This window comes from Pelophylax lessonae (assembly GCF_965119305.1).
Source record: "Pelophylax lessonae genome assembly, chromosome: 5".
Taxonomy (NCBI): Eukaryota; Metazoa; Chordata; class Amphibia; order Anura; family Ranidae; genus Pelophylax; species Pelophylax lessonae.
In genome coordinates this window covers 72,067,728-72,091,148 of record NC_138772.1, presented here as the reverse complement: position 1 = coordinate 72,091,148, position 23,421 = coordinate 72,067,728, and the positions used below count along the sequence as shown (strand labels likewise).

The following is a 23,421-nucleotide window of genomic DNA, read 5'->3' as shown; positions in this document are numbered from 1 at the left end:
AAGGTAGACACCATCAGGCCCAGCACCCGCATGCAAATCTGAAGAGATGACCATCTGCTGGACAGCAGAAAATGAATTGCCTCCTGCAACGTTTAAAGGTTTTTCAGCGGAAGAAATAATACTCTGGCTGAGGCCAAGTCCAGAGTCAGACCCAGATAGTCCAGGCTTGTTCAGGCTTGTGGACGGAACCGGAGCAGACTTCTGAAGATTCAGAATCCAGCCGACCTCCCTCAGAGTTCGCAGGGTAATTTTCAAGTTGTCCAACAGAGCAGTCAGACTCTGCTTACAAATGCATATCGTCTAGGTACCTAGGAACTGCAATCCCCCGCTGATGCAGTAATGCTAGAACAGAGGCCAATACTTTTGTGAAGACCCGAGGAGCGGAAGCGAAGCCAAAGGATAACGCTACAAACTGATGATGCTCCTCGCTCACGGCAAAGCGGAGAAATCGTTTGTGGGCGACACATATTGGGATGTGAAGGTAGGCGTTCTTGATGTCAATGAAGGCAAGAAAATCCCCCTGATGTAGGGACGCCCACTACCATGCGAATGGACTCCATTTGCAACTTCTGTACCCACACAAGGCAGTTTAGCGCCTTAAGGTCCAGAATTGGATGCACCTTGCCTTCCTTTTTACACTTTACAACACGCAGCTGCTTATTCCGCACGATCAGATAATTGTAAGGAAAAAAAAAATTGCTTCCAAATTGGACGATAAATCTGATCATTCGTACACCGCTTTCGACAGCCAATCATGACAGTTCGTCTAACAATATCTGAAGGGACAACAACGAAAACTATTCCTCATACGATAGCCTAGCAAATGACAATAGTTTAATCAGTACAGTATGCGATCGCTAAAAATCAATAGACAAATACCACGCATGATTGGAAACCCGAAAATAACCCGGGAGATGGGAGAAAGTAAACAATATTCGAACTGCGAAACATACGACCAGAAAATCGTTTGCAGACTGGTCACAATGTCTCTCAATGTGAGCAAGCGATTAAACGCGTGGAGAGCAATACATCAATATGCCTCTACAATACGAATGGAAATAGCCAAAAAGCGTGGCAGACACAGGGGTCACACAAAAATGACATCACTTTCAATATGTAGCTACGCAAACAGGAAGCTTATTCAAAATCGTACAAAAAAAAGAAATTATACATTTAGTACGCATTGTTGAATTCGATATTGGTATCATGCAACAAAATGCAAACGATAAGTCATCCGATTATCTGATTGCATGTACGCGGCATTATTGTAGTTTGTTTGTTTTTTGTTTATTGGTTTGCACGGGTTTAGAACCTACTGGGTTCCTATATTTTACTTTACAGAATGGAATGTGCAAGTAAGCATCCTTGATTTTGATAGAGGTAAGAAAATCCCCCTGATGTAGAGATGCCACTACCATGTGAATGGACTAAATTCGGAACTTCTGTACCCGCACAAAGCAGTTCAGGGCCTTGAGATCCAGAACCTTGCCCTCTTTCTTTGGGACCCTAAACAGGTTTGAAGAAAAATGCTGAAACTTTTCTGAGGCTGGAACCGTGACAATCACTCCCTGAAGCAGTAGGTCTTGTACCGCCCCAAGGAGAGCTTGCAATCGGTCCGAGAACACGCACACATTGGAAGGAAAGAACCTTTCCGGAGGATAACAAGGAAACTCAATCTTGTAGCTGGACCGTATCACTTCATGGACCCCTTTGTCTTGCACAAAGGAGGTTGAAGGGCCAGGAAACAAGCAAAGACGTCCCCCAAACCCACGGCATGGGTGAGGGCGCACCTTCATGCACCGGGGCCACTTGGAACCTCCCGAGGACTTGAAAGGTTTTAATTCCTTGTTGGAGGACCCCGAGGGACAAAAAAACTTCTTGTGAGCCGAGAAGGACAGGCCACGCCTGCGACGAGGTTCCTTGCCCTTACCAACCTGCGGAAGAAAAAGTACTCTTCCCCCTTGTGACACTCTTAATGAGGTCATCCAGGGTAGCCCCAAACAAGCGATCTCTCTGAAAAGGTTAATCAGTCAAAGCTTTTTTAGAGGTCTGGTCCACAGACCAACACTTAAGCCACAGTGAGCGCCTAAGTACCACTGCCGAAACAAACAGCCTAGAAACCAGGGGAGCCGCATCCAAAGAGGCATCAAAGATAAACAGGTAGCCCTTGGACCATCTGGTCTGCCAGTTCAGCAAAGGCAGGGGGAAACTGCTCACCCTCCAAGACATGGCACAAAAGTTTAGCCCACTCGGTCAGACATTGCGACACCAGGGCAATGGTGAAGACTGTCCTAAGCGCCGAACCTGCAAAAGTGTACATTTAGCAGGTCACAGCCTCCTCTTTTCTGTCAGCCGGTATCTTAAAGGTCAGCGATTCCTCAACCGGTTGCCTTATTCAACCTGGAAACCGGGGGGTCCACCACCAGTGGAACAGTCCACTTTTTAAGGAGGGACTCCTCCAAAGGGGTACCTGATCGCAAAGCGTTTAGGAACAACAAAGGGACGTTTTGGACGCTCCCACTCTTTCTCAACAAATCTGTCAAAATAAGCAGGAAAAGGAAAAACCTTTGCCACTCTAGACGGCTTGGGAGTGCCAAAGAAGACTGGCACCCCTGCCACAGCTTCAGCTGCACCCTCCATTTTTAAAGTTTCACACACAGACACAGTCAGTGTGTCCACCAGCGCCTTTTCGTGCGCAGCTACAGGTGTGGAGGAATCACCCTCAATAACAGAAAAGTCAGGGCGCGTGGCCACAGACCCCGCAGGCTGGCCGAATTCACGATCCAAGGAGACAGATGAGGCAGGGGAAGGCGGGGGGGGGGGGGGGGCTTTTGGCTAGCCTGCCGCTCAAAAGCCACCTCCACCTGGGACACAAATTACTCCAGGACCGCTGTCAGCATATCAAGGGCTTGGTTGGCACCCCGAGGGCCCAACAGCCTCTGAGAGGGGGGTCAGGTGGGGAAAAATGCTCCAAGGGCTCCATCAGCAAAGAGGGGGACCCCCACAAAATGTGTCTAACACTGCCAAGGGACACCCCCACCGTGCTGGTAGCACCTCCAGGTCGTAAGTAACAGAGCACCCCACAATCCTGCAGCAGAGAGAGGGAGGACCCCACCAGAAAGGCACCGGCTGTACCAGGATAACACTTGCTCCACGTTTAGGGAAAGGAAAGACCCCGGAGTCAGCACCAAGGGAAAAAGAGGGCCCCCCTCAGCCGAAAGCGCCTCCCAGGGGCTCCTCCGTAATGGTTGCCGCTCTGTAGTATGCCGGACCAATGAAACATTGTCGCCAGACTACACAAACATGGACTTTCACAGGCTTCAACAAAATGGCCGCCACGTGCGGGTCCACAAGGCTCCGAGGGATCCCTGGGGCTCAAGAATAAAGCCCAAGGGAAGGGGAAAACCAGGCACAAGGCCCCCCACACAGGTATAGGCCCCCCCCAGCCAATAGCCCATCCGCGGGCAGAGCACCCTCTCCCCCCACACCAATACAGCACCATGCCCCAGCCCCAGATACAGACCAGACCACCACACTACCCGAGATGGGGGGGGTGGTGTATGGGGGGCTAGAGGACCCACAGGGACCATCAAAATACAAGGAGGGGGGTGTAACAGGAAGTAGGGGAACCTGGGGCCTGACCGCCCCGGGAAGGGGCCTGCATCCACCCCAAAACCCTCCAGAGGGAGAAGGGGGATAGATACTCATCATACCAGGAAACAGGTGGGCAATTCTCCACACAGAACCTCCTCACCATCGAAATGGGGGGGGGGGGGGCTGTCAGCCAGGAGCAATGCTGCGATGCAGGCCGAGACCCGATTCTATGCGATCTCACAAGGCGTTTAACTCGCAGGCCAGCCCCCGTCCAGCGTGGCTATGCTACGGCCGACCTAGCGTGGAGCTGTGGCCTATGCGCGCTCGCTGGTCTGACTGGGATGACCACTGGATCTAGATGATCCAGCCCATTGCCCAGTCCTGCAGTTGATTCAAGACTCGTAGGAAAAAAACAGGGGAAAAAAAAAACATTTTAAAAAAGGGATGAGATCGCCAGAACCAGAGATCCCAGCAAGGAACTAGGTCCTTACTCCTGACTAGGCAGAAAAACTAAGTACGGGGAGTATACCTCCTGGTAATGCCCATATGCTTAGTCAAGTTCTTTTTTCTGCCTAGTGTCCTACTCCTGTAGGGGGCAGTATAACCCAATGGTCAAGAATCCTAAAGAGCGGTGTCTGTCAATGAACGAAAGAAAAAAAACAGATCAGATCCGCCCCTCCTGTCCAGGTTCTGGTGGTTGGCAAGGAAGGGTTGCGGTCCACCTGTCAGCTACCCGTGATCAACAGGTAGATTGTAATCAACGGGTTGCCAACCCCTGATTAGGCACACCCGCCACCTCTTGTGCGCACTACTATGAAATGAGCAATTAACCCCCATGCATTGTGGGCACAGCCCCACTGAAAGAGGATATTTTTTTAATTTGCCAGGAGTTTGTCTTTAAGTAATGACTGTATAGTAATAAAAAAGGTACAGCTTTACAAATTTATCACTGACATGAGTCCATGTCTCCATGAAGCTCATTCTAATGTCAATTATCTCACACACAAAGTCTGTATGCAAGAGGACACCAGAGCACATAGAAACCCATGCATACTTGGGGAGAACATACAAATTTAAAACTACAGTCCCCCTGGTGGAAGCTGAACCAAGGGCCCCAGTGCTGTAAATTTAAAGTGTTAAACACCGGGCTGCTCGTTTGACAGGCAAGCCATGAACGTTTCAAAAACAAGCAAGGCTTCCAATAAAAAAACCTCAAATGAAATCACGCAACAATTCAAGTCTTATAACATCGTATCAGATGTCACCATACCTGTAAATAAAATATTTAGGAAAAGCAGTCTAGAAACAGGTAACTTCTGCAAGAAATATTCCTCAGGTCCTTTGCTGGAAGTCATCTGATTTGCAATCATCTCCCAGCAATGTTTGCTCTGCTTTGCATAACAGACACAAAGGTAATTAAAAATTTGACGACATCCAATTTACTATGGCTCCCGCCATTTGCATAGTGTCATGCTGGCTTCCCCTTATATCAGTCAAAATTAGATTTCTATAATCTCGTTAAACAAATCAGCTTTTTGAAGCCATTGCCAAAAATTCAAACCACTTAACCAAGCAGCATGGAAGCTGTAGCTTTCTTTGATGCCCTAACTCTTCGTCCGTTACAGGCGCCTCCCACAAGTAATTGTGGCCCGGCTTCCATTTTACCAAATTCCTCCTGGGTGTTTATACATTGTGGGTGGTTATTATGTGCTTCAAAAGACACTCTAGTTAGTATGGAGCGACTTCGTCTTCAAGCAGTTATGACCAATGCTCACCCATAAAGGTTAAACCACAAGAAATTTTTCATTGCCCAGTTACTTGAAATGAACCCACTTATTGATAAAGCCTCATGCCTCGTACACACGCATCGATAGCTGGCCGTGAATTTTCGGCCAACGTTCGATCGGCCGATTTTCGGCTTGTTAGTATGATGCTTTCGACAACCGACTCTGACTTTTCGGCCGAACAAAATCTGGTGTGCATGCTATAAAATTTTTGTTGGCCGTCAACAGAACGGCCGATTTTCCGTCAGTCAGTACAGATTTCGGCAGACAAAAATCAGATGAGCAAGACTGGGCATGCTCAGAGAAGAAAAAACACACGGAAAGTAAACCAACACATGACATCACTTCTGAAGTTGGTTTTTGTTGGCCGAGAAAATTTGTGTGCAGTCTAGAGCACATTTCAACCAACACAACACTGGACAAAAGCCGGCCGATCGGTCGGCTGATAATCGTTGCGTGTGTACGAGACTTAAGATGCACAACACTGGAAGCCATGATTTCTAACAAAAGGGGTCCATTGCTCAGAAGATCCTAATCAAAAATTCCCATGTAGATAGATTCCATGTAGATTCCCATGTAGATTGAAAATCTTTCCCATTTAGTGCAGGTGGTTCTACTAGTGCCAATTTCAGACTTATTGGAGGTTACAATTATTGGCAGACTGACGATTGATTTGTTATATCAGACAACAAAATGTTTATGAATCACTTTAAATTGTGCAAAAAAAGGAATCAAATAATATCTGGACAAAAAAATTGTTTCTACCATAATTCAAATAAAGCCAATCCTCAGGAGGGATGTGCTGGAACTGGAGAGAATGTAAAGAAAGGCAACAAAACCAAAAAGTGAACAGAAGGACCTCAGTTATGAGGAATGATTTTAAACATTAAACCTAATGGAGAAGAGACACTTGAAGTGGTTGTAAACCTCAGACATGAAATTTGTACAAAGCATATCCCTCTATAGTGAATTGTCATTTCGGTCTACGGCTTCATTCCTCCGCTATCAACATGAATCACTTCTGACAAGATTTCTTGACACCCAGAGATAAAAGGGTGACAGGGGAGGTATCTCTAGATGATTGAAAGCCTCAGCTCTGTTCCCATGTGCTGTGTGAAAAGGGGGGGGGGAGCCTCAGCTCTGTTCCTATGTGCTGTGTGAAAAGGGGGGGAGGGGTGTCCCTTCCCTCTAATCAGCTCTCAGAGCTCTCCTCACTGAGCTCTGCAGAGTGTAAATGCAGATCCCCAACCCCTTTTTCTGAACACTATAAGCTTTAAAAATTCATCACTTTGAACGACTGTAGAGAAGAGAAGACTGCAGAAAAACAGGTTCAAAATATATTTTGGATTTGGATTTGTTTAATCTCTGTGTTTTGATGTAAAACTATACCATATTATTATATCTTATTGGTGATTCCAACAGTGGGAGGACATTATTCAGTCTCAGGTCACTCAAGAAGACACAACCACTCAATGAAGTTGGATGAGAAGCAGTTTAACCTTAAATGGCATAGGGCAGGGGTGTCCAAACTTTTTTCAAAGAGGGCCAGATTTGATGAAGTGAACATGCGCAAGGGCCAACCATTTTGACTAACATTCTTTGGACCTTTAAAATTAAATACAAATTAACTACTTTATGCAAAGTTTATTGCAAACGGAATACTTTTCATTTCATCAGATGGATGACAAATCTAAACAGGTGTTAAATCATTCTGCCTTTCATATCTGAAGGCCAGATGAAAAAAAAATCCAGGAAGCTGAAATATGTCAGGAACATTGTAAAGTACATTACATATTATTGGTAATAAAGGTTGTCTGTCAACTTTTAAGTTAAAAAAATATGTACAGGAACAAAACACCAAGTATACATGTTGTGTCCAAATATATTTATAAACTGATTTAGAACGACTGACATTAACTGAGATTTTACAATGTATTTATCTCAATTTGGAGCATGCGTGCTCCCAAATCAGTCACACAAGGGTTAACCACATATAAATGCTATATGAACCCATCAATGATGATTAATGATGGCAGCAATAATAGTCATGAATAATGGCACAAAAATAGATTTTTCCATATTACCTGTGGGGCAGTAATAAAGTGGCAGGGCCGGACTTTGGACATGCCTGGCATAGGGAGTTCATTACTGTTAGAGCTGTAAGGATGTGGGACGCCCTTCCACAATCAGTGGATTAAGCGAAAAGTGTCACTAATTAAAAAACCCTTTTAGATGGCCATATTACTGAACACAATAAACAGAGATATGGGAAGTGATTGGGTGTCCTGGGGGCCGCACATCAAGTCAAGACCCGCTGTATAATAGTGAACTGCCATTCACCATCATACAGCAGGTCTTGACTTGATGTGCAGTTCCTGGAACACCCAGTAACTTTCTACTATTATTACCATATCCCTTCCCAGCCAGCACTCACAGCGGCGGGCACAGGACTTTACTCCTATACAGCCTGAGCAGCTCAACACACATCCTTGGTTCACAGTGAAAGACAAACACACACACCCACACAGGTTGAACTAGATTGACTGTGGTCTTCAACCTTACCTACTATGAAACAATGAAATCATAATTTGGAGTGAACTAAACAAATCAGGAAACAAGTTACTGCTGCCACTATGAAAAAATTATTTGCACGCAAAAATAGGCAAAAACTTCTGGCCAGACACATTAGAGAGTATATGGGGGGGGGGGGTCACGGTACATCAGAGAGAGTATGGATATGGAAGGGGGTCATGAAACATCAGAGGGGGAATGGATATGGGGGGGGGGGGAGGTCACAGTACATCAGAGGGTGTATGGATAAGGGGGGGGGGGGGGTCGCAGTACATCAGAGGGGTTGGGTAAAGGTACATCAGAGGGGGAATGGACATGGGGGGGGGGGGGGTCACGGTACATCAGAGGGAGTGTGGCTATGGGGGGGGGTCACGGTACATCAGAGGGAGTATGGATATGGAAGGGGGTCATGAAACATCAGAGGGGGAATGGATATTGGGGGGGGGGGGTCATAGTACATCAGAGGGAGTATAGATACGGGAGTCACGGTGCATCAGAGTGAGTATGGATATGTGGGGGGTCACGGTGCATTAGAGGGAGTATGTATACAGGGGACATCGTACATCAGGAGTATGGATATGGGGGTCACGGTACATAAGAGTGAGTATGGATATAGGGGGTCATGGTACATCAGAGGGAGTATGATATGGGGGGGGGGTCAAGGTACATCAGAGGGAGTATGGATATGGGGGTCATGGTACATCAGAGGTTGTATGGATATGGGGGGGGGGGGGGTGTCACAGTACATCAGAGGGTGTATTGATGGGGGGGGGGGGGGGTCGCAGTACATCAGAGGGGTTGGGTAAAGGTACATCAGAGGGGGAATGGATATGGGGGGGGTCACGGTACATCAGAGGGAGTGTGGCTATGGGGGGGGGGGGGGTAACAGTACATCAGAGGGAGTATAGATACGGGGTGACGGTACATCAGGGAGAGTATGGATATGGGGGGGGGTGTCACGGTACATCACAGGGAGTATGGATATGGGGGGTCATGGTACATCAGAGGGAGTATGGCTATGGGGGGTTTACGGTACATCGGAGGGAGTATGGACATGGGGGGGGTCACGGTACATCAGAGGGAGTATGGATTTGGGGTGTCATGGTACATCACAGGTAGTATGTATACAGGGGTCACAGTACATAAGGAGCATGGCTATAGAGGTCACGGTTCATCGTAGGGAGTATGGATAGGGGAGGGGGGCATGGTACATCAGAGGGAGTATGGATGGGGGGGGGGGGCCACGGTACATCAGAGGGAGTATGGATGGGGGGGGGCCACGGTACATCAGAGGGAGTATGGATATGGGAGTATGGATATGGGGGGTGGGGGATCACGATACATCAGAGGGAGTATGGACATGGAGGGTCATGGTATATCAGAGGGAGTATGGATTTGGGGGGGGGGTCACGGTACATCAGAGGGAGTATGGATTTGGGGGGGGGGTCACGGTACATCAGAGGGAGTATGGATAAAGAGACACGGTACATCAGAGGTAGTATGGCTATTGGGGGGGGGGGGGGGTCATGGTACTTCAGAGGGAGTATGGATATAGGGGTCACGGTACATCAGAAGGAGTATGGATATTGGTGTCGCGGTACATCAGAGGGAGTATGGATATTGGTGTCACGGTACATCAGAGGGAGTATGGATATTGGTGTCACGGTACATCAGAGGGAGTATGGATATAGGGGTCACGGTACATCAGAGGGAGTATGGATATTGGTGTCGCGGTACATCAGAGGGAGTATGGATATAGGGGTCACGGTACATCAGAGGGAGTATGGATATTGGTGTCGCGGTACATCAGAGGGAGTATGGATATTGGTGTCGCGGTACATCAGAGGGAGTATGGATATTGGTGTCGCGGTACATCAGAGGGAGTATGGATATTGGTGTCGCGGTACATCAGAGGGAGTATGGATATAGGGGTCACGGTACATCAGAAGGAGTATGGATATTGGTGTCACGGTACTTCAGAGGGAGTATGGATATAGGGGTCACGGTACATCAGAAGGAGTATGGATATTGGTGTCACGGTACTTCAGAGGGAGTATGGATATTGGTGTCACGGTACATCAGAGGGAGTATGGATATTGGTGTCACGGTACTTCAGAGGGAGTATGGATATTGGTGTCACGGTACATCAGAGGGAGTATGGATATTGGTGTCACGGTACATCAGAGGGAGTATGGATATTGGTGTCACGGTACATCAGATGGAGTAGGAGTATGGGGGTCATGATATGTCAGAGGGAGTTCAGATGTGAGGCTCAAGGTACATCAGAGGGAGCTCTAAATCGAAGGCATTATACATCAGAGGAAGTTCTGATGCAGGGGCATGATAGAACATAGAAATTTTGGATGCAGGAAAACGGGACATCAGAAGAAGTTTGGAATTAGGGGCAAGGGTACATCAGAGGGAGTTCAGATGTGGGGACATGGTAAATTAGTTCAGGTATTCAGATGTGGAGGCACAGTACAGGAGAGGGGAGTTGGGATGCAGAATATGTTACACCAGAGGCAGGTTCATATAGAAAGCAGAAGGGGTTTGTGAAGAGGGCATATTCACTGTTCTGTATGAAATTGCTCTCTGCTTTATTAAATAATTTCTGACATTAAGTAAACCTGTATGATTAGAAATATTGGAGCCAAAACAGCGGAATTGTTTTCTAAAAGCAGATAAAATGCTGGTCATCCTGATCGTGGCATCACTACACAATGAGATACTGACCAGTGACAAGCATGCAGGACCAGTAATATACACATTTTAGACTCTACTAGCTGCATACCTACTCAAAGTCAGTGAATGAATACGTGGATGAGCAGCCTGCTCTGAAAACTGAAAAATAAACACAGAAATTTTAGGGGCATTCAGCGATTGGAGCGGAGAGAAGCTGGAAGAGTAATATACGGTAGGCATTTTATGGTGCTGCTATTAAACACCAGCATTACTTTAAGTTGCAATAAAGTAAAGGTGTCTTAAAGGAAATACTGGGGCTGCTGATTGCCGACTTTGAAAATGCTAGTTGCCTGACAATTATGCTGTCCATTCTGGCATCAAAGCGATCTCACCAATATACAGATTTAACATGTTAAGCCGGCCATAGATGGTTTGAAGCCCGGCCAAGATTCAAACCATCTATGGGCAGGCTGATTGTACCAAAGTCAAGCCATCGATCAACTTGGGTGTTATTATTATACAGAATTGATATCACGCTAACAGTATGCGCAGTGCTTTACAATATAAAGGGAGACAATACAGCAACAATATAATTCAATACAAGAGGGTTAGGAGGGTTCTGCTCCTGCAAGCTTAAATCTAATAGGGAGGGGCTAGTGGAACAAAAGGTAATAACTGTGAGGGATGAACAGATGAGAGAAATAGAAGATTTGGTTATTAGCTGAAGGCAGAATAGGCTTCCCTGAAGAAATTTGTTTTCAGGGATCGCCTAAAAGTGGACAGAGTAGGAGATAGCTGCACAGATTGGGGTAGGGGGTTCCAAAGGATGGGTGAGGCACAGGAGAAGTCCTAGAGATGAGCATAGGAGGAGGAGACAAGAGAACTAGAGAGCAGGAGGTCTTGGGAAGGAGCGGAGAGGACGGTTTGGGCGATATTTAGAGACTTGATTGGTGATGTAGCTCGGGGCAGAGTTGTAAATGGCTTTGTATGTTATTGTTAGTGTGCTGAATTTTATTTGTAGGGCAATGGGAAGCCAGTGGAGGGATTGGCAGACAGGGGTGGCGGACACTGAGCGGTTGGTAAGGTGGATGAATCTGGCAGCAGCATTTATTATGGATTGAAGAGGGAATAGCCTGCCTGAGAGGGAGGCCAATGAGAAGGAAGTTACAATAGGTATAGGTAAACAGATAATAAGGGAGTAAATAAGTTGCTTAGTGGTTTCAACAGTTAGAAAGGGGCGTATTTTGGAGATGTTATTGAGGGGGAAGTCTACAAGATTTAGACAGTGATTGGATTTGGGGCTGAAAGGAAAGAAGAGGGAGTTGGGGTCAGAGTCCAGGATTACACTTAGCACCCTGGCATAAGGGGAGGGACTGACGGTTGAATTATAGATCTGGGTACGACCAGCATGTCGGATTTTTACATGCGATTATTTCGAGAGGCTATATCATTGTAATCTCATGGCAGGGGAGGCTCCCTGCGTCCCTGGTTGCAGGATAGACTGGCCATAGATGGAGGGAATTTCATTCCTGCAACCACAGGTTGCAGAAGGAAATTCACTCAATTTCCCCATCAACACAGACAGTGTTGACGGGGAATCCCTATTGTGAAAATGAGGGTATATATTGCGCTCAACAACAATATTCACAAAAAGGTGCTTGGGTGCATATAAATTGATAAAAACTTATATGAAAACAGTCCAACAGTGCTTAATAACATCAGTAGCAAATGGAGAGCCACAACAATAGATAAAAGCACAGCCCAGCATAAATGCATAAATAGATAAATAAATAAAAGTCCTTTTAGTGCTTAAAAGATCAAGGTGATTATGTAGTTAATTGCAGCAATGTTTAAAAGCATAGACTTGATAGAAGTGATGTTAAACCTTCACCTCCACACCTTCACCCAGTGCTCTTAATAAATACTCCTTACCAGAAGGATATGACCCCTTGATTATAGGGGGTCATAATCAGCATTAGTATCCACAATGAATCCGGGCCATCCACATATCTTTCCTCTCACCAGTAAAGATGTGTAACCAGGTATCGGCAGATCGATCCCCACTGCCCCAGCTGCTCAGCAGCCAGTCAGACTCCCCCGAGAGACGGTCAACGGCCAATCACAGGGAAGCATCCCACCCCCTTCGCGCAGAGCCCTAGCAGCACGACCGCTCACACCGCACAGCTGTCAGCGAATGCGGCTCTGATTACTCTCCACCAGCCCTTGCCTCCCTCAAGCCGCCCCTAACGCCCGTCCGCATTGTTCGGCTCTCGGAATCCCTATTGCTGAGCCATTGTGTTCTCAGTTATTATTGCTAGTGGCTAGAACAGCCAATAACGATAATTGCAAGCAAAATCCGTCAGGTTGGTTTTACCCAAGTTGATTGATCAACTTGGGTACATTCAGGCCGCCCATACATGAACCGGCTGAGATTTGAACAGTCTATGGCCAGCTTTACTTGCTGTAGGCCAGTGAAGTTGAAGTCACAGACTCACTATAACAGCCAGACAACTACCAATTTTTAGAAAGAGATCAGTAACAGCAGCATCTCTCTTGTGACCAGATTACTGTAAAAATTAAGTGCACCTCCATGGTAAAAATAGATTTGTACAGCTGTGCTGCTCATACCTGGCTGATCTAGAACAAAAAGTCCTAAATTATTTCTGTACAGCACATTCCTTCAAGTAACTGAATGCATGTAGAAAAAAACTGCTGAGAGGAGAGACAGGTTGGAATATAATTTTTTATGAACTTATGTTGTATGCAAACATGTTTCATGGTACACCCAAATACAGGTGTAACATGGTCTAAAAAGTAAACTTGACTTTATAAAAAAAAAAGATAGAATTGGGCTTTATTACAGGGACCTCAGCAACATAGGGCAAATATTGTTAACCACTTGGTCACCAGCATATATGTGATATGAGCAAGCATGTTTATGTAACCAATGGCAAAGAAAAGGCAGCAGGACATTGAACGCATAAACCATCGCACTACATAGTGTCTACAACCAAAGTTAATGTACCGCCACTACTTAAATTCGCAGCCAGAACTTCAATTTACACTTATAAACGTCTTGTTTAATTGACCTTGACTCAAGTGACCTCATCCGGCTGTGCGGAAGGCCCTAAAAGCCTTGGTTGTTGCGAGTACCATGCACTTGCCATTAAATAATTATTATTTGTGCCGCTATTGTAGAGCTGAACAAGGCTCTGGATTTTCAGGCGTTGAGAGCTTGCTGGCGTTTTAATCTACAGAGTTCACTCTGAAAGATGGCACCCTTCATCTTTTGCCTTGAAAAGAAGCTGCTCCATGCAAAGGAAGAATGAAATGTCACTCAATAACCAGTGCACAGCTTAAAAGCCCATTTACATCTAGACTTGTGGGTTCCGTTAGGTTCAAGGGAGAAAGTAGTCTTCAGATGTATAGACCTCCTACCTAGCCATTGAATTAATGCAGTTACACTATAGAAGACAGAAGCATGGATATGAAATCTCGGTCAATACAGCATTTGCAGAGTTAAGTGCTCTTATGTCAATTCATTTTCCACCTAAACCAAAACAGTGACTTTTTATTCTTACAAGACAAGCGGGACAACGCAACAAAAGAGGAAGCTGCAGAAGTAAAGCCTGGATGTTATTTTCCTATCCAAGATTAAAAGAAAAAAGCTTCTCAATCTTCCTGCTATTTAACAGGCTCATAGAAGGACCTTTCATTTTTGAAACAACTTCCTCATCAATTAATCAGATGCAAGCCATGAAAATTTCGGCATATATTCAGGCCTTTATCTTTTCATAAAAGAGGGCACCAGGCTTGGGAAACCGTTCAGCCTATGGTATACATTGTAGGACATTACTTTCTCCTTAAGCCAGGGGTGAACACATTAATATGAAATTCGGACGCCCAGTCTGTCCAATCCAGAGCCAGCATGTTTTTTTTTTTTTTTTGGGAGTCCACTGACCCCTATAGAAAGCCCCAAGTGCAGCTGATGTGATGATGGGGAGGAATGGTGTCTGAGCAGCGGCTTTTGATTTGTAGGGGCCTTTTCACGTCTATGATTTTTCCTTTAAGACAAGGAAGTGAAATGAAAGAGCCGATGCAGACGCACACAGCGCTAGATTGAGAGAGAACTTGGGGCGGTGATACTTTACCTAATCATTTCTTATCTTAATGCAAGGAATCCATTAAGGTAAAACACGTCTAGGCTTTAGAAACACTTTAATGTGCATTGATGTTGCCTTATTATGCATTTTGATGCATTTCCTTGGATTTTATTGGAAAACACATCAAGCAAAAACACAACCGTGTGAATCCAGGCTAACAGGTATAAGGTGGCCTTGCCAAGGGCATGAAGACATTACATGCAAGAGTAATGAAGAACAAATATATGAAGGGGAAATGTCCTAAAATAGAGTCATTGCAACTGCACCAAAACAGTTGCTGTGAAAAGTGCCATTTTTGACACAGTAAACAGCCATGGCTAGCATGAAACTGAATAATTATTTTAAAAAGGGACAGTTTTTGTTTTTTAGGTAAAAACAAAACATAATCCCAATGCAATAGAAGAACAATAAAGCTTGCCTGTGCAGCTATTGTGTAAAGAATTTAGAGCTGTGTGTGGCACCCTCAACATATTACAAGGGAGACAGCCTTAGCTGGATTTGGGGAGTTGTGCATTGGCATTTTAGCAGCTCATTTAATTTTACAAAATAATATGAAGCTGATAAAGTGCATAAGGCAAGTGTAGGCAACCTTTTGAGTTTACCAAGCCAAAAAAGGTATGTAAAAAAATGAAGAGCGCCCATCATAGCTCCCAACTTTAGAAATTGAGAAAGAGGGACATCTCAGGAAGGTTGTACAGCATGTCCAACATGTCTTCACCACAAAAGAAATTGGGCATGGTTGAATTATGTAAAAATTGCCTGAATCTAATCCTACTCATGTATACACCACACATGTATGTTTCAGCTCTTGTACAGTGGCACATATAACAAGATTTTTGTAAGATCTTACCGTAAAATCTTTTTCTCTGAAGTCCATTGACAGATGCAGTCTCCATCTTCATTAGCTAAACGGGTTATGCTCCTCCCTGCAGGAGTAATCTAGGCAGGAAAAATTTAAATGTACTCGCCCACCGCGCCGTCCCCACAGGCATAACCCACACACCCTCTGCTAAGCAAACCAGTTTAGTTGTAAGCAGTGAAGAAAAAACCATCTCCATATCAGAGGGACAGGTGCTGCCTCTGTAAATAGACTTCAGAAAAAAAGATTTTACGGTAAGATCTTACAAAAATCTTGTTTTCTCTATCGTCCATTGACAGAAGCAGCCTCCATCTTCATTAGCTGAATGGGACGTCCCAAAGCAGTGTAGGTATGAGGGGTGGGAAGAACGCAACCAGAAAGTAACGTAAACTCCAAAGGCTAAACTTAGCCCACTGGGTAACCTGAAGCTCAACAAACAACAGGAGCTCACCCAGATAGAATACCCCTAAGAGAAACAAAAACATTCCCTTACGAAACAGCAGCCTGCAAAACCTTGCGGCCAAAAAGAGGCATCCGAAGATGCCAACAAATCCACCTTGTAGAATTTTGTGAAGGTGTGCACAGACAACCAAGTCGCTGCCTTACAAAATTGTACAACAGAGGCCTGATGGCGAAAAGCCCAAAAGGCACTCAGCAATCTAGTAGAATGCACCTTCACAGGGAAAGGAGGAACCTGACCCTTGAGTGAATAAGCCTGAACAACAGTCTGCCTGATCAAGCTCGAAATGGTCGCAGCAGACTCAGCCAAACCTTTGTGAGGACCGTCCGTAAGGACAAAGAGAGTCTGATTTTCTAAGGACTCAGTAACCATCAGACAAACTCTTATCGCCCGAACCACATCCAAAGAGTGCAAGGCAAATTCCTTGGGATGCTTAGGCTTAAGACATAAGGAAGGCAACACGATGCCTTCATTAAGATGAAAATCCAACGCTCCAAGGAGCCACCAGAGTGTCTGTAGCATCGGCTTGAGGATTCCGAGACCTGGCCCCAAACCTCTGGACTTTTCTCTTGAGGCGAGACGCAAACAGATCCACCTCTGGAGTCCTCCACCGGACACACAGGAGGTGAAACACCTCCGTGTGAAAGGAACCATTCCCCTTGAGCCAACACCTGACGACTCAGGTAATCCGCTTGCCAATGCTCCACAACCGGGATGTGGACTGCGGAAAGAGCTGGAACATTGGCTTCCGCCCACACCAGAAACTCAGCCACCTACTTGGCCGCCAGGACACTCTTGGTTCCCCCTTGATGATTGATGTAAGCCACAGCTGTGGCATTGTCCGACTGTATCTGAACCAGAAAACCACGTAGCCAACACATCCAGTGGAACAGGCAAAGCTTGATCGCTCTTAGCTCCAGAATGTTGATTGGCAAGGAGGACTCTTCTGATACCCAAGTCCCCTGGGCACAGAGCTTCCCCAGCACTCCACCCCAGCCTGACAGGCTGCCATCCGTGGTGACCATCGTCCAGAACAGCGGCAGGAAGAACTAGCCCTGACACAAGGCGGGAGACTGGATCCACCAGGATAGAGTCGACTTTGTGAGATGACTCAAACAAATCTTCTGGTCCAATGACGAGGGGCCCGTTTCCAGTTTGCCAGAATCTCTTTCTGCAGAGGCCTGGAATGAGACTGAGCAAATGGGACCGCTTCGAAGGTTGACACCATCAGACCAAGGGCCCATATGCAGGCCCACAGGGAGGACTGATTGGTTTTCATCAGCAACCTGATCGCCTTTTGTAACTTCTGAAGTTTTTCCAAGGAGAGGAAGACCCTCGCAAGAGCGGAGTCGGGAGTCAGCCCCAGATAAGTGACCCGAACGGAAGGCGATAGAGCAGATTTCTTGAAATCGATCGTCCAGAATTCTTGAAGGGTATGAACTGTAATAGAGATGTTGTCCAACAGATCCGAATGAGAGTCTGCTCGCAACAGGAGATTGTCCAGATATCCCAAAATTGAGATTCCTCTCTGACTTAACAAGGCCAGCACAGGGGCCAGGACCTTGGTAAAAACTCTGGGAGCGGAGACGAGACCAAAGGGTAACGCCACAAATGGAAAATGCTCATCTGCCACCGCAAAGCGGAGGAATCGTGGATGTCCCTCGAATATGGGGACATGGATATTACCATCCTTGACATCGATGGAGGCCAGAAAATCCCCCTGATTTAAGGAAGCCACCACCGACCGAACGGACTCCATTTGAAACTTCTGCACCCGCACAGAGGGGTTCAGAGCCTTGAGATCCAGGATTGGACGCACCTTGCTCTCCTTTTTGGGCATCGTGAACAGGTTTGAATAGAAACCTTGAGTGTTCCTGCGGAGGAACCGGCACCGATCACTCCTTGAGCCAGGAGGTCCTGCACAGCTTCCCAAAGATCTTTTAAACGCTTGGAGACAGGTGAAGATTTGACTGGAAAAATCTGTCCTCCGACCGGGACCAAAATTCGATTTTGTACCTGGAACAAATCAGTTTGCGAACCCATTTGTCCTGAACAAAGGAAGTCCAGGGTTTCTGAAAGAAGCGCAGATGTCCCCCCACCCCAGAAACGGGTGAGGGCGCTCCTTCATGGTGAAGAGGACTTGTCCGCGGCACCGAAATTAATGGTCTTGTGGTCTTGGACTTGCCGCAGTGCTTCTTCGACCCTCCAGAAGCTCTGAATGGCTTAACTTTTTCTTGCGCCCCCGGGGCACGAAAAAAAATGCCTGGGCCATCTGGTCCACAAGTTGCATCAGTTCTGGGGGAACAACGTCACGGTCCAAGTTCCCTTTCAGAACCCTAATCCATTCCGAACTGTCTGATACCAAAACAGACACAAAGACCGGTTTCAAAATGGAACCCGCCAACACATAAAGATGGCGGGAAATGGATTCCACCCGCCTGTCCACCAGATCCGTAAAAACTGGGGAATCTTCCACAGTCACAACGGTAGATTTGTTCAACCTGGAAACAGGGTGGTCCACCTCAGGTGGCACTGTCCAATGGGTGGAGACAGTATCAGCGACGCACCGCAATTGGCGTGGGCTCATCAGCCAATTTTAAAGTTTCCCTCACTGAAATAAACAGGGCTTCCACCAAAGCACGTTTCCGCACTGCAGTTGAAGAAGACAGGTCCTCTTCACCATCTGACTGCGAGGATAGCGACCCTCCAGGTAGGGGGGCAACTGTGGTGACCACATCAGCCTCTGAATCAGAGGACTCCACCAAAGATTGAGAAAGAAGGCGGCTGTTTTTGGATATTAACCTTTTTAAATGACAAAATCAACGTTTGTTGCCAGGCTTTCCAGAGTTGCTGAAATTGTCCAGCAGTCGCACAGAGTGGGTCGGAGGGTGAAATTACAGCCTGGGACTCCATATTCAAAGTTACAGAAAAAATGGAGTACTGTCACTTTAAGAAGCACCGATCGCAGTTCCCACTGCTGATCCCAGCGGTCTGCAGAGCCCCCCTTAAATATACACTAACAGCAGAGTGTGTAGGGATATGCCCGCAAAGACCCCAGTACTGTACCACCACCAGAGAAAACCCTCCTGAATGGCCTGCAGCAAGAAGAAGAATCACAGGAAGTGACCTCGGCCTGGATGTAAAAGGTCACGCTGCAAATGAAGTACATAGGACTACACAAAAATGGTTGCCAATGCATTTTAATAGGAAGCTCATACAAGTCAATGGGAAAAATATACACATTGCCCACACTTAAGATGGCGGCACCCATGGCGTGCCATGCGGCTAGAGACCCCCATGAAGGCCTCAAGGATCTACAACAAGACCCAGCAAGCAACAAGGAATTATTGTCACCCCCCTCAGGATGCCAGGCGCCTGGCAAGGGCGGGAGAGGGAGACAGGGCACAGAGGCCAGGTACGTGACAGGCCAGGGGGGATCTTTTAGGAGGTACAGGTCCTATTATCCCCAGGAGAGAGCCCACATCACCCCCACAAGGCCACCAGGGGCAAGGGGGTTCACATTTACTCACCATACCATGGACCGGGTGGGCTTTGCTCTTGGCAGACCTCCTCCCACCTGGAGTGGGGGTGCTGCCAGCCGAATGGTACGCTGTGACTCAGGGCATTCCAGGTCGTTGCGTCCCGGTGAGGCGACCGCTCGCAGGCTCATCCCCATCTGGAAAGGGGCACCGTTGTGGCGAGGCCTAGTGCGGGACTATAACCTGCTCACGCTCGTAGGCCAGGCTGGGGGCACCATAAGGATCTAGATTGTCTAGTGCGAAGCCCCAACCGGCATTGCTTGCAGATCACCAGGAGGATCCCCCTGAACACTAACTAGCAAAGTGAGGAAAGAGAAATAAAACAAAATATTCTGAAAAGAATAAAAAACTGAGACCGAAGTCCCAGCAGGAAACCTAGGTCCTATTTTTTCTCTAGGCAGAAACAAACTGATTTGCAGAGCAGAGGGTGTGTGGGTTATGCCTGTGGGGACGGCGCAGTGGGCATGTACATTTCAATTTTTCCTGCCTAGATTACTCCTGCAGGGAGGAGCATAACCCATTCAGCTAATGAAGATGGAGGCTGCGTCTGTCAATGGACGATAGAGAAAAAGAGTTTTAGATCTACAAAGTTAAAATTATTACATTCCTACCCCCAAGTAACCCCTTGGATGGCCTTGTTAACCCGGGTGCTGGCATAGCACAGCTAAGTTGAGTGAGCTGACCTCTGGGATGAAGGGGTTAACATTCCCTGACTGCAATATAAGGCCTCATGCACACTGGAAGTTTTGGCATTAGGCATTTTTTTCTGCAGCTGGTTAACTCCCCAGTATGTTATCCTTTGTGTCCATGCACACATAGGCTGTTTGGCAGGGGCATTTTCTGGCTGGAAAAACCCCCCAGAACTAGAACAGAGCTGAAACAAGCTAAAAAAAAAAAAAACCTCCTTCTACAGCTTTCTACTGGCGTTTTAATAACATTAACAAGGCGGTCCAGAGGCAGCAGCAGTGTTCACTGGAGGTAGGATGGTAAAGGGTGAGTGTGTTCAGAAGAGCAAGAAAAAAGTGTGGGTGACCTAGCCTAGTCTGGTGGCTATGAAAGGGGGAACTGGACTTTACTCTGGTGGGTGGCCCTCTTCATACACAGCCTCAAAGTGCTCAGCTGCCGGCATGTTTTAATCAGGGAGGTGGGCACAAGAAGAAAAAGCATCAGGTGCCACCCCTGGTATGCAAGCGGGGGGTTGCCAACCTCTTGTATGAAGTGTAAGGCTAGATTCTTACAGCTGCAATAAGATTTTGATCCGACTTTCAGTCCTTATTTGTAGTGTTAATTGGATGCAACTTTGATAAGGTTTGTGTATTCTTTGAGGCCAAAATCCCACTGCAATCGAACCAAAGTAGATTGATGTAAAAAAACAGTATTGAAAACAGTGTGATTACCTTTGTCATGTGCGAGTTAAGTCACATCTGAAATCACACTAGTGTCAACCAGGCCAAGGGCCAAGGTCCTTTTTTTAATTTTTACTTTGCCCAGATATACATTTATTTCTGAGTAGATGTGAGGTTTCCAATCATTTTATGGCAATGTTTCAACAATCAGCTTACCTCAGCTATAGGGCTTCCATTGCTATGGAATATTTAATTCGGGGATCACAGTTGGGATTTTATTCAGCAATTTGCCAGAGATGGGTAGCTGAGAAGTAACAGTGCTGCCTGGATAAGTGGATGGACAATGTTTGAGCTGTTTACTTTATTAACCAAAAAGCTTCTTCTGTGCACCACTGATTTAATTTCACTTTATTATAAGGGTCTGATTTCACCGACTTCATGGCTAAAGCCCTGCCATCTTCTATCACCTGATCAAGGAAATGGTCTCCAAGGCGGTGGGCACCCTCAATGGGCAAGGCAATGGTAGTTGATCGTGCAAAGCCACAAAGTATAAGTAAAATTGTATCAGAAGGGTCACAGAGGCTAATACTCACTAATACATGTAATAGTGTACATCTAGTAGCGCCCATTTTTAGACATGATGCTTACAAATACATTTAAAAATGAAGAAGGTCAGTTTTAAAAATCAACACAAGGCAAAACATTCCCATTGCTGGCTGCAACAAACATTTAAAGTCCCCAGTAGTTTAGTCTGCACCCCCAGGCCTTAAACCTGTTAAATTTTATTCACTGCAGCCAGCATAACAAGCCTACAACATGTTCCCCTAGGTAGGTCCACAGGCTCCCATAATATATTTCTGTAAAACCTCATCCCTTTACTCCATTGTTTCTGCATAAAGTTACCATGGACTCAGTGGGCAACGACAGTAATTTAGCTAGCCGGAGAACCAGAAGATAAACAAAAAGATGAAAGTTAGGAGGTATGTTGTTCTGCCTGGCATGTTCAATACAGAATTCAGGAAGCAGTCAGTACAATCTCGCAGCTGTCATGCTCTTTTATGGAGACAAGGAGAACATGCCATTACTGACCCCTGTACTGTGCAATTAGGATAGTTAATCTCTGATTTTTTCTTTATGGTTTCTATATATGTTTGCATATCTCTAAAAAGATTATTTTACTTTACGTACCTGAACCAACAGGAGATGAGCCCACACTTAGACTCTGCAGGCTGCCATTCCTGAGCAACGTAGGAGACCTCTGAAGGCCAGAACTTGCTGTGCTGCCTGCCGCAGAAGCAACGGAGGACGTGGGGGAGGCAGAGGATACAGAGAGGTGGGACGCTGTGTCCTGATTCTTGCTTCCTTTTGGCCGTCCGGGCCCATGCTTACTTTGTTTATTTCCTCTTCGCTTCTTCTCTTTTACTGTATCCTCTTCCATCATGGAGGATTGTACCCGCTTATATCCCGATACAGAGAGTCCGGTATTCATGTAATCCCCAGAAACACTATCAAAGTTTTTGGTCTGGAAAGACATAACTGGATTTGTTGAAAGGCCCATCAGGGAACTGAAAGCATTTACTGTCCCTTCCTGCAGAGCTGCCTCCCCTTTAAGAGTGTCTTTGGTTGACAGCGGCTGCTGAGGATGGTGATAGGTATCAGTTCGCATTTCTGACTCGGAAAAACTCAGAAAGTCTTGGGGTGACTGAACCGAACTTCCAGAAGAAGACTTCACACTGCCGGGTGTTCCCGAAAAGCTGCCTGTAAAAAAAAAAAAAAAAAAAAATACAAAATATTGAAAATGTATGTACACACTGGTAATAGTCCTGTATCTACCAAAGCTAAAGCCTTGTACACACGGGCCAAAAATTGTCAGAAATCGGCTGATTTGGCAGGAACTGGCCAGCTTTCAGTCTGTAGAATGGGCATGCTGGAAAACCAGAACCTCACCCGCATCCGATTGGCACTAGCAGCCAAAGGCTTACAGAGATCAATAGCTCAAACCTTTTTTTTACACACCCAGGTTAATGAGCTACTATTTCTCCCATTAAAACCAATGAGCCATTTTCTACTTCCACTGGTCACAGTCTGGCCCCCCTAAAGTCTGAAGGACAGCAAATTGGCCCTTTGCTTGGAAAGTTTGAGACCCCTGTTCTAGGACCTCCCAAGAGCCACTGGCAGTCACTCAAATTGTTGGGTAATTGCTGGGTAACTGTGCATGTAACACTGTCAATATTAGTATAACAATAGTTCCCTCAACAACAACCACTCATTTTATTGTGGTCCTTTATCTCCTTGCCTGTCATTCTTAATACACCTGCCCTATATATCCACCTAAAGAAAGCTCAGATAGATACAAGAAGTATTTGAATATCTCAGGGTATGGCAAAAGCCTCTTTCAATGCTGTGGTAAAAGCTGTGTAATA

At 46.1% G+C, this 23,421-nt stretch overlaps 1 protein-coding gene across 6 annotated transcripts in view; it reads right to left on the bottom strand.

Annotated features, from left to right (window-relative positions):
- Nucleotides 1-23,421, bottom strand: part of MLLT10 (MLLT10 histone lysine methyltransferase DOT1L cofactor) — a 366,688-nt gene that overhangs the window by 136,066 nt on the left and 207,201 nt on the right. For all 6 annotated transcript variants that reach the window (XM_082257831.1, XM_082257826.1, XM_082257829.1 and 3 more), the window contains one exon: nucleotides 22,187-22,756. In XM_082257831.1, coding sequence (XP_082113957.1) covers nucleotides 22,187-22,756 — 570 coding nt within the window. The remainder of the gene's footprint in view (nucleotides 1-22,186; nucleotides 22,757-23,421) is intronic.